The 12,385-nt window shown below is 48.0% G+C and overlaps 1 protein-coding gene and 1 long non-coding RNA gene across 4 annotated transcripts in view; one reads left to right on the plus strand and one right to left on the minus strand.

Moving 5' to 3' along the window:
* The window catches only part of FAM117B (family with sequence similarity 117 member B), a 92,811-nt gene extending 89,239 nt beyond the window's left edge, over positions 1–3,572 (minus strand). Inside the window, exon 1 of one of the 2 annotated variants that reach the window (XM_073551508.1) lies at positions 2,689–3,572. In XM_073551508.1, coding sequence (XP_073407609.1) covers positions 2,689–3,241 — 553 coding nt within the window. In that variant the 5' untranslated portion in view covers positions 3,242–3,572. The remainder of the gene's footprint in view (positions 1–2,688) is intronic. The other variant, XM_073551509.1, reaches the window with a different exon arrangement.
* On the plus strand, positions 3,517–10,645 carry LOC141054248 (uncharacterized). 2 transcript variants are annotated; one of them, XR_012221386.1, is made up of 3 exons: positions 3,517–3,564; positions 9,531–9,690; positions 9,779–10,644. It is a non-coding gene; the product is annotated as an uncharacterized lncRNA (long non-coding RNA). The 2 variants fall into 2 exon arrangements; XR_012221387.1 differs by lacking the exon at positions 3,517–3,564 and adding an exon at positions 3,626–4,948 and having other exon boundaries at positions 9,779–10,645.
* The last annotated feature ends 1,740 nt before the right edge of the window (positions 10,646–12,385 follow it).

Raw genomic sequence — 12,385 nt, forward strand, 5'->3', positions numbered from 1 at the left:
CGCCATCTACCTCCTTGCTTCGTGTGGATGATGCACCCTACGTCATCTACAGTCTGCCCGACATTGCACACCTGCCCTTCTCTTGCCCGTCTAGGACAGAGTAAAGTACTCCAGTGTGCATGCACAGGGGCGCTTTGACTTTTCGCGGTACCTGCAAACAGCAGTACTTTGCTCTGCCCTCAACAGGGCAGAAAAGTACCACTGCGCAGGAGCGCGATGCCGAGGAGACTGTGTGGATGACGTAGGGATGCATCATCCACACGAAGCAAAGCTGAGTATAATAAAAGGTCTGTTTCCTATCTTTCAGAGAGGGTTGGGGACATTATAGAATGCTGTACATCAGGCCTGAAAGGTGGTGGTCGTAGCTCATATCAGTTAAACCTGGTGACAGGTTCCCTTTAACTTGTTAGGGAGTGTAATATATCAGGGTTCCATTTCATAACTGTCATCTTGGCATCTATTTCATATATGCTAATATGTGTACTCTGTTCCTTATGGTTTCTCTACACTAGCAATTTCATATTGTTGACAGGATATTGTATATTATAAACTTTGAACTTTATATATAATAGCCATATTTGTGGCCTTAACAATGTAAGTCTTTATATGCACTTTCCTATAGACGAATATCGTGAACTTACATTTTGCATCTTGCTAACAAAGCTCTGGATATATCTGCATGTATAAATTCACAATATATTACTTCTCGGTATCTTATCTTACTTATGACTTGTGTATGAACTGTTAAAACTGTAAGGGTGTGTGCACATGTAGTTTTTAGGTGCTGCGGATTTCTCCCCGCAGAATTTGTAAAATCCGCAGGTAAATTTCAGGTCAAAAGACCTGCGGTTTGTCTGCGGATTAGCCGGCGGTTTATCACCTCTACAAGGGAGGAGATGGTAAACCGCAGCGGAATCCGCAGAAAGAAGTGACATGTCATTTCTTTCTGTGAATTTGAAACCGCGGAAAATTCCGCAGCATGTGCACAGCGGTTTCCATTTTACATAGAGTAAAATGGTACTGTACAACGCAGCAGATTTTGCTGCAGACCCGCAGGGCCAGAAACGCTGTGGATCCGCTGCAAAATCCGCAACGTGTGCACATAGCCTAAAGCGCTGCGGAATATGTTGACGCTATATAAAGATTATCATCATCTTGCTTGTGTCCTCCCCTTATTTTGGAAGCCTATTGCCCAGTCTTTTCAATTAGTGTTTTTGGCTTTATACATTAATTATTAAAAATATTTATGATGAAGCTTGAATCTCTTCATATCTAGCAGTTTGTTACCTACTGTGTCAGATAGAGGCTGTAATTTCCATAGTAGAGCTGGATAAGGCCAGGGCTACACTGCTACTGATTGATAGGGACAGCTGGCTGCAGTCCATTCAATTGAACGAAACTCAATGTATTGCTCTGGACAACAGCAAAATAGTTAGTATCAGCAGTACTACAAAAAATGGCAGTGAAGCCTAAAGGGGGCGTTACACATAGCGATATCGCTAGCAATATCACTAAAGCGTCACCGATTTTGTGACGCAGCAACGATATCGCTACATGTGATACTTACCTCCGACCGGCTCCCCCGCTGGCCATCGCTGATCGCGCATGATTGGCCTGGTCCATTTCTCGTCGGGCGCTTCCTGCTGGCGCCGATGAGCGAGCCATGGACGCAGGCGGAAGACGGACACCCTCGTCGCGTCTGAAAGGAAGAGCGACAGCCGACCGCTGCTGCATTGCTAGTGAGATCTTCCTGTGTGGCAGCTCACTAGTGACCATTTAGCGATGCACCAGCGATCCTGACCGGGTCGTATCGTGGTCGGGATCGCTGGTGCATCGCTAAATGTAAAGGGGCCTTAAGGCTATGTTACCATGATCAGGAAGTAGCCCCCATCCCCTGCGAATTGGGGGGCACACGCAGAGCCCCTCGCCCATCCCCTGCGAATTGGGGGGCACACGCAAAGCCCCTCGCCCATCCCCTGCGAATTGGGGGGCACACGCAAAGCCCCTCGCCCATCCCCTGCGAATTGGGGGGCACACGCAGAGCCCCTCGCCCATCCCCTGCGAATTGGGGGGCACACGCAGAGCCCCTCGCCCATCCCCTGTGAATTAGGGGGCACTCGCAGAGCCCCTCGCCTATCCCCTGCGAATTGAGGGGGGGGGCACCCGCAGAGCCCCTCTCCCATCCCCTGTGAATTAGGGGGCACCCGCAGAGCCCCTCACCTATCCCCTGCGAATTGAGGGGGGGGCACCCGCAGAGCCCCTCTCCCATCCCCTGTGAATTGGGGGGCACACGCAGAGCCCCTCGCCCATCCTGTGAATTAGGGGGCACACACCGAGCCCCTCGCCCATCCCCTGCGAATTGAGGGGGGGCACAAGCTGAGCCCCTCACCCATCCCCTGTGAATTAGGGGGCACAAGTTGAGCCCCTCGCCCATCCCCTGTGAATTAGGGGGCACACGCTAGGCCCTTCCCCTGAGAATGGGGGATATGCCAAGCCCCTTCCCCCATCCCGAGAATGGGGGGGCACACACCTAGCCCCCCCCCATGTAAATGGAGTACACAAACATTGGTTTAATCTAGTCACAATTTCTACAAAACCATACAGAAACACAGAGGTGCTGATAAGAGCGGAGGACAAAGCGGACCCCCACTACAGGCATGTGAGCGATCAGGGCCCTCGGGGGCTTACCTTTTGGGGACACACTCTCTGGAGAGCTCCTCTGCTGCCAGCCCGACCTGCTGACGTTAGACAAGGACACAGGAGACGGGGAGGAGGAGGAGGACGGCGCCCCCGAGGTGCTGGGGTCGGCTGCAGGGCTGGAGACCCCCGGGGAGGGTGAGGTAGGGGAGCCCAGGGTGGGCTGCTGGTGGTGATGATGGTGGTGGTGATGGGAATGATGGTGGTGATTATGGTGGTGGTGATGTCCCCTGGTGGGAGACGCCCCGGTCTGTGTGGACACGGTGGGGCTGTTCCGGGAGCTGGGGACGGCCGGAGGGGATTCCACGCCGTTGCCGTTAGCCCCGCTGCCCCTGCCGGGACTGCTGCTGCGCGGAGAATGGCGGAGGGCGGATCCGTTGTTGTTATTATTCGCCCGTGTGGGGCTACCGTGCTGCTTCAGCTGGAAGGGCACCGTGGCCCTCATTGGCTGCAGCCGACTGCCCGGTGCTCCGCCGATGCTGCCGTTGGAGGGGGTCACCGGAGGTGTCGGGGAGCCATTTCTCCTCACCCGCTGCTGGGACATCTCCCACTCGTCCTATGGTCTCTATGGTACAGAAATGGCGGCAGCTGTGACACCCAAACCACAGCGAAAATAGTCTACAGTCCGGCTGCCGTCACTGCCGGTAATGGCGTGGTGTCGGTGCTACGATGGCTGGCGCTGCACCTGTGGAGCCCGCGGCTGCCGTGTCTGGAGACAACACAACACCCTGTGCGCCTGCGCCCCGCCTACCGACACTGCCGTCTTCCTGATTGGCTTATCTCCCGCCAATAGGCTTGCATCGTTCTGCGGAGCAACAGTAGCTGACTGGCTGCTGACCGCCGCTTACTCGCTGGGGAGCCAGTGAGGTAGCGGTTCCCAGGCCTTCGGGGAATGAGTGGGAGGCGGGGAATGAGGGGGAGGCGGGGAATGAGGGGGAGGCGGGGAGGCGGAAGCTGTAGTGGGCAGCACGGCGGCGGGCAGTCACCTGCCAGAGGTTGTCAATCATTGCGACGCAGGGGGCTGGAGCAGGCGAGCGGCTCCTCTGTAGTCATGGCTGTAGTAACAGGAGAATGCCGCTGGCAGCAGCTTGAGAGGGAGGTGGGCCGTCTAGTACCACGTCTGCCTGTGAATGGCTCTCCTGTCAGGACAGAAAACACAAAGCCAGGGCGAGGAAGCAGCAGGGAGATGGCGGTTACCTCACCTTACCTCATCTCCTGCGTACAGGCAGTCATGGCATCCACTGAGGAACCATCCTGCCGCGGTCATGGCGCTCAGTTATTGATGATTGTGAATGTATCTCCCCGTAGCATAGGCCGGCATACACCCTCAGCTGCTGTCAGGGCCATACTGGCCGCCATACTACCCCAGGCCAGCATGCTGTCAGGGCCATAGTGGGCCCCATACTACCCCAGGCCAGCATGCTGTCAGGGCCATAGTGGGCCCCATACTACCCCAGGCCAGCATGCTGTCAGGGCCATAGTGGGCTTCAAACTACCCCAGGCCAGCATGCTGTCAGGGCCATAGTGGCCTCCATACTACCCCAGGCCAGCATGCTGGCAGGGCCATAGTGGCCTCCATACTACCCCAGGCCAGCATGCTGTCAGGGCCATAGTGGGCTTCAAACTACCCCAGGCCAGTATGCTGGCAGGGCCATAGTGGCCTCCATACTACCCCAGGCCAGCATGCTGGCAGGGCCATAGTGGCCTCCATACTACCCCAGGCCAGCATGCTGTCAGGGCCATAGTGGGCTTCATACTACCCCAGGCCAGTATGCTGGCAGGGCCATAGTGGGCCCCATACTACCCCAGGCCAGCATGCTGTCAGGGCCATAGTGGGCTTCATACTACCCCAGGCCAGTATGCTGGCAGGGCCATAGTGGGCCCCATACTACCCCAGGCCAGTATGCTGGCAGGGCCATAGTGGGCCCCATACTACCCCAGGCCAGCAGGCTGTCAGGGCCATACTGGCCTCCAAACTACCCCAGGCGCTTCCAATGCTTTTACTAGTAAGGCCCCCTCACACATTAGTGTAAATCCGGTACCGGGAAAAACAATACCGGTGTCATCAGTGGTTTTCGGGTATGGCAAAAGAAATTACAAAGCTTCTCCTATACTTTGCAATGTTAGCCCCTTTATTGCCCAGACTGTTTCCACCTTCATGACCTGGCCAAATTTTACAATTCTGACTAATGTCACTTGTGAAGGATCTGCACCCGGCCTGACATCAGTATTACGTCAGCAGGATCACGTGGTAAGGTCTCTCCACTTGTACGGTGACGTCCCACATCCCCTGGGGAGCTTGAATATATGACAATGTGTCAATATACAGGTGCTTCTCACAAAATTAGAATATCATCAATAAGTTAATTCGTTTCAGTTCTTCAATACAAAAAGTGAAACTCATATATAGAGTCATTACAGAGTGATCTATTTCAAGTGTTTATTTCTGTTAATGTTGATGATTATGGCTTACAGCCAATGAAAACCCAAAAGTCATTATCTCAGTAAATTAGAATAATAAAAACACCTGCATAGGCTTCCTAAGGCTATGTGCACACGCTGCGGTTTTTGCTGCGGTTCCGCTGCGGTTTTGGCCCTGCGGAACCGCAGCAGTTCCACAGACAGTACCATGTAACCCTATGGGTTTTCAAAACCGCAATGCTCACGCTGCGTTTTTTTCTACTTGGTTTTGCTGCGGTTTATGAACCGCAGCATGTCAATTGTTTCTGCGGATTCCGCTGCGGTTTCACACCTTTAACATAGTAGAGGTGTGAAACCGCAGGGCAAACCGCAGGTCACTTTACCTGCGGTTCTGCGGGGAAAAACCTGCAGGTGATTCCGCAGTGTGTGCACATAGCCTAAGCGTTTAAAAAGGTCTCTTTGTCTGTTTCAGGAGGCTCCACAATCATGGGGAAGACTGCTGACTTGACAGATGTCCAGAAGGCAGTCATTGACACACTCCACAAGGAGGGTAAGGCCACTTTCACACTTCAGGCTTTCGGTATCCGGCATGGTGCGGCGAAAAACCGGACTGCCGGATCCGGCGCCTGTTAGGACCAGATCTGGGTTTATCCCCGTGCTGTTTTATTGCTGCCGCATTGCGCCGGATGCCCATGTGGCGCGTCCGTTTTTTTCCGGATCCGGAGAAAATATCCGGTCCGGCGTCTGGAAAAAACGTTGCATGCAACGTTTTTTCCAAACGCCGGACCGGTTTTTCGCACTGTGCATGCCCGGAAACCTTCTCTGCCAGGAATATATCCGGCAGAAAGAAGGATCCGGTGTCTGCATTTGCGGCCGGATCCGGTAGTCCGGTTTTTCGCCGCACCATGCCGGATACAGGCTTTCGGTAGTCCTGAAGTGTGAAAGCGGCCTAAGCCACAAAAGGTCATTGCTAAAGAAGCTGGCTGTTCACAGAGTGCTGTATCCAAGCATTAGTGATGGGCAGTCCGGCTCTTTTTGGGGATCTGGCTCTCAAGGCTCCGCTTACCAAAAGAGCCGGCTATTGGATACGTGTTCAGGCGTCCAAAACCCCGCCCACCTGCTGCATAAACCCCGCCCACTCTCTAGAAACCAATTAAATTGCTGAGTGGGCTGAGTTTTGTTCAGGTGGGCAGGGTTACACCTGCTGAACAACGGAATTTTACACCCAGTGAGAGCCATTCAGGGATTTTAGTGGCTCTCACTGGGGTGTCAGCTCCCATCGTTCACAGCAGGGAGCCGGCTCTTTGTGTCGGATCGTTCACGAACGACACATCACTACCAAGCATATTAATGGAAAGTTGAGTGGAAGGAAAAAGTGTGGTAGAAAAAGGTGCACAAGCAACCGGGATACCCGCAGCCTTGAAAGGATTGTTGAGAAAATGCCATTCAAAAATATGTAATACATTTTATACCAGGCTATTTGCGCTCACGTAGGTGTAGGATCCAAGGCTTCTTATTGTCCAAAAAAGGTTTTTAATATTTCTCAAGAAAACGCACATACAAGGCGTTTCGACAGTATAAAATGTCTTCCTCATGTATATTGCGATAAGTGTTCCAAAATTGTGGATAGCTTTATAAGAAGTAGTATTATGCTAAATAGGGTATGGACCACTAAAATGAATTTCTAACACACCCATTATAGAACTGCTATACAAGTTAGAAATCTACAAGAGGACATAATGATAGTAAAAGCAAATGCATTATATAAATATATAAAAAGCATGATAAAATTAGATTATAACAGATAATATATAAAATATGTTAATGAATATCATACAATTACAATATAATTATATAGCAAATTTAAATGGTTATATGTGACTAAAATACATTTAAAACACAGATTATAAAAGCAGTGCTAATTAGAGTTATGGAAAACACTTTTTTTTTTTATATTCCCTCAATGACTTCATTTAATCCGTCCGGATGTAAAGTGCTCATTTTAAAAATCCAATAGGATTCTTTGCGATTTAATTTATCAGTGCGGCTAGAGCAGTTCTCCGGAATTTGCTCAACTGGGGTAACTTTTATGTTGAATTGGGACGTACTACACAGTCCCTGAGAACACGTATAAATGGCCACAGGCACAATGCAAAAAATGGCTTCATGAAACATAGTGTCTCGACACTTATGTTTGAAGCACAACAAACAATTCAACATAAAAGTTACCTCAGTTGAGCAAATTCCAGAGAACTGCTCTAGCCACACTGATAAATTAAATCGCAAAGAATCCTATTGGATTTTTAAAATGGGGACTTTACATCCGGACGGATTAAATGAAGTCATTGAGGGAGTATAAAAAAAAGTGTTTTCCATAACTCCAATTAGCTCTGCTTTTATAATCTGTGTTTTAAATGTATTTTAGTCACATATAACCATTTAAATTCGCTATATAATTATATTGTAATTTTATGATATTCAGTAACATATTTTATATATTATTTGTTATAATCTAATTTTTATGTTTTTTATATATTTATATAATGCATTTGCTTTTACAATCATTATGTCCTCTTGTAGATTTCTAACTTGTGTAGCAGTTCTATAATGGGTGTGTTAGGAATTCATTTCAGTGGTCCACACGCTATTTAGCATAATACTACTTATTATAAAGCTATCCATAATTTTGGAACACTTATCACAATACACTTGAGGAAGACATTTTATACTGTCGAAACGCGTTGTATGTGTTTTTTCTTGAGAAATATTAAAAACTTTTTTTGGATAATAAGAAGCCTTGGATCCTACACCTACGGGAGTGCAAATAGCCTGGTATAAAATTTATTGGATAACATTCCTATGGTTACTTGGTCTGAGTGACTTACTAGCTACCAGGGATTTGCAGCATACCGACCACAGAAGAAATCCACCTTTGAACACCTAATGGTCCTAAGTCACCTATATGCAAGATATCAAGATTTATAAAAGGTGAGTGCCACCTATATTCACCTACGATCTAATTATACATTTACATCGGTGCGCTTTCTTTCTTTCCTACCCTTTTACCAGAAAATTCAAAAATATGGGGGAGATTCACAAGGAGTGGACTGCTGTTGGAGTCATAGCTTCAACAGCCACCACACACAGACGTATCCAGGACATGGGCTACAAGTGTCGAATTCCTTGTGTCAAGCCACTCATGACCAATAGACAACGCCAGAAGCGTCTTACCTAGGCCAAGGAGAAAAAGAACTGGACTGTTGCTCAGTGGTCCAAGGTGCTGTTTTCAGATGAAAGTAAATTTTGCATTTCATTTGGAAATCAAGGTCCCAGAGTCTGGAGGAAGAGTGGAGAGGCACACAATCCAAGTCACTTGAAGTGTAGTGTGAAGTTTCCACAATCAGTGATGGTTTGAGGAGCTTTGTCATCTGCTGGTGTAGGCCCACTGTGCTTTATCAAGACCATAGTCAGCGCAGCCATCTACTAGGGAATTTTTGAGCACGTCATGCTTCCCTCTGCCGATAAGCTTTTTGGAGATGGAAATTTCATTCTCCAGCAGGACTTGGCACCTGTCCACACTGCCAAAAGTACAAATACTTGGTTTAAAAACAACAGAATCATGGTCTGTGATTGGCTAGGAAACTCACCTGACCTTAACCCCATAGAGTATCTATGGGGTATTGTCAAGAGGAAGATGAGAGACACCAGACTCAACAATGCAGACAAGCTGAAGACTGCTATCAAAGCAACCTGGGCTTCCATAACACCTCAGCAGTGTCACAGGCTGATCGCCTCCATGGCACGCCGCATTGATGCAGTAATTGATGCAAAAGGAGCCCCGACCAAGTATTGAGTGCATTTACTGAACATACATTTTAGTAGGCCAATATTTCAGATTTTAAAATCATTTTTCAAGCTGGTGTTATAAAGTATTTGCATTTACTGAGATAATGACTTTTGGGTTTTCATTGGTATAAACCATATTCATCAACATTAACAGAAATAAACACTTGAAATAGATCACTCTGTTTGTAATGACTCTATATAATATATGAGTTTCACTTTTTGTATTGAAGAACTGAAATGAATTAACTTTTTGATGATATTCTAATTTTGTGAGATGCATCTGTAATTTCTCAGGTTGAGCCTCCTTGAACTGGCAATGTGAAAACTTTTTTTTAAAACATACCTTCATAACAGAAAATCCAGAACACATTTGTGTATTGGTGTGATTGAATTTTTATCTGCAAATTGCCTCTTCAGAGAAAAAGAGGACTTGAACTCTATAGCGCCACCTGTTGGTAGTAGCGATCCTACAAGTCAGAATCAACCCTTTAACGAGTCTTGTATTATGACTTAGGATAAGTCTGATATATTTATCTGATATTTTTTGTCTTCAACCCATTGCCAAGAATGATGTGACAAGAAGATTGCGCAGCCGCAGGGATCAGTTCAAAAGGGAGCAGCAGCAGTAAGGCAAAAGTGAAGATTGGGCCCCAAAAAAGAAAAAAGACCCACCCATCTGTACATGAAGATGCTGAATTTCCTGGCACCCATTATGGGTCTGAGACCGTAAGTTCAAACCTCTGTGCATTTTTCATAAAAAAGTGGTTTGGTACCATATTATTGTTTAAATTATCATGCAAAATTGTCATTACAGAACTGAAAGCAACTTTTAGGACAGGGAAGCACCATCTGAGTCTGAGGTGGTGGACCAAACAGAGTTGCCAGAACCATCGGCTGCACCAGAAAGAGGCACCGAAGAGGAGTAGGTGCAGAGTAGGAGCCCCACCTTGCCTTTTGATACCTCACACCAAGACCCACCTCCCATACCCCGCCGAGCCCAGTCAACGAGAGAGGCCCTCCCCAACACCACATGGCGCAAGGTAGAAAGTCGAGTAATCGACAATCTATCTCGCACAGTTAATGATGATGGGGAGGAGGCCTTTTGCAGCAGTATGGCCAAGCATCTGCGAGAAGTTCCTGCAGATATCTGGATCTGCACCAAATCAGCCATGCTGCTCTTTGCCGATGCTGCAATCTCGCCAAAAGACCCCCAGGAGGTTTTTGAACTGCTGGAATGAAGGCAGCTAAGACATAACCAGAGTCAACAGCCAGTGCCGTTTCCTACCATCTACAGTACCATCACATCCACCACTATCCTCATTGTGTTACTTATTGCATAGATACCATGCTGGCTGCTCTGAGCAGCACCATATCACCAACCCAGGGGAAGGATTGTATCATGGACCACAGTCCCAAAGTTTTGACGTGGGTCACAGAAGCCAATGCCGTCCCAGAGACCATCACCAGGAGTCAGCATGTGACTCTACTGCCCATGGGAGCTAGGTGCTGCCCTGCCGCAATTCACTTCCACGTTTCCTACCTCATTTTATAATTTATGAATAGTTTGGTTTTCCCATTAGGCCTAAACAATTTTTCTTCATTGTGTTTGTGGCTTGTCCAGGGTTTTGCCTGAGGTAAGGCTGTTTTTTGGTTTGTAAATAAACATATGTTTAGGTTTTGTTTGACATTTGAATTTGTATTTGTTTTTTTTTTTCATTAAAAAAACAACTATTTTTTTGATGTGTGGTAAAATTACAACAAAATAAACATATAGTGCAAACATCACGCCACATAATTACCTTGCCAGGGTGTTGACTCTTCAGGCATCAGGAAATAATCTGCAAGCAACTTACGGACTTTGAAGCCAGAAGGGTCACAGTGTCTGGGCAAAACCTGTGATACTGTGCCAGGATTGTTGAGCAATCCTTCATCTGTATCCACTTACATAGCCGAATCGTGGATACTGGTGAAATTGTGTAGTATTACCCAGGCGTTAATGACTCCATTGACATTTTGCTCCGTTATGTGGAGGGCACTAAAGGCCCATGTGACACATAGCGGCGACCGCCCCCCCGCTGGATATCGCTGATCATGCTTGAATGTCCTTGGCCATTTTTTCATCGTCGGCAACCCACTGGCCAGCATGCATCGCTGTGTTTGATGCTGACGAGAGACCTCGTTGGCGACGCAGAACTCATGGACGCAGGCTGGAATCGCTCAGAATAGCTGCTGTGTGACAACCCACCAGTGATCCTTACCAGGTCGTATCGTTGTCGGGATCGCTGGTGCGTCGTTGAAGAGATCTGCCTATTTGACATCTTACTAGTGATCATTTAGCGACGCACCAGCGATCCCTACCCGGTCGTATCGTTGTCGGGATCGCTGGTGCATCGCTATGTGAAACGGGACCCTAAGCAATACCCTGCAATTAGCACACAAAATGCCAAAGGTGCATTTGACCAGACGGCGTGCTCTAGTAATCCTGTAATTGAAAATCTGCTGTCGGGGCTTCAGACCTCAATGGGGATGAGGCCTCATCAAAAGTCTGGTGAGCAGAAAGACCTCATGAGCAACCAGTACAAACAGGACTAGTTCTCCAGTTGAACCAGGCAGGTTCCCTCATGGAGGCACACCCATGTTCCAAAGCCGCCGACCCATTAAGGAAGCATTGAGGATTTGGGGTTGATCCTTAAGCCTCAAGCCCAGCATTGCCTCTACTTGTTAATATATACAGCCCAGCACAGCCTCCAAATAAAATATGGTATACAGCCCAGCATAGCCTTCAGTTAATATGTACAGCCCAGCACAGCAAATAACATATACAGCCCAGCATAGCCTCCAGTTAATATATACAGTCCAGCAACAGCCTTCAGGTAATGTATACAGTGCCCAGCACAGACTCCAGGTAATATATACAGTCCAGCACAGCCTCCAGTTAATATATACAGCCCAGCACAGCCTTCAGGTAATATATACAGCCCACCACAGCCTCCAGGTGATATATACAGCCCAGCATAGCCTCCACTCCAGGTAATATATACAGCCCAGCACAGCCTCCAGTTAATATATACAGCCCAGCACAGCCTTCAGGTAATATATACAGCCCACCACAGCCTCCATGTAATATATACAGCCCAGCACAGCCTTCAGGTAATATATACAGCCCACCACAGCCTCCAGGTAATATATACAGCCCAGCATAGCCTCTAAATAACATATAGCCCAAGACAGCCTCCAGGTAATATATATAGGCACCCCCGTTTCCCTTTGTTTCATAATGCTCTCCCCCATATGCGGTCTACTTTTGGCATAGTGCTTCTCGCCCTATGTGGCCCCCCAGTTTATGCTGCATCACCCCATGTGGCCCCCCAGTTTATGCTGCTTCTCCCACTATGTGGACTGCCCGATTCATGCTTCTCCC

Source organism: Dendrobates tinctorius, unplaced genomic scaffold (genome assembly GCF_039654945.1).
Source record: "Dendrobates tinctorius isolate UK_male_01 unplaced genomic scaffold, ASM3965494v1 ptg000177l, whole genome shotgun sequence".
In the NCBI taxonomy this organism is placed as follows: domain Eukaryota; kingdom Metazoa; phylum Chordata; class Amphibia; order Anura; family Dendrobatidae; genus Dendrobates; species Dendrobates tinctorius.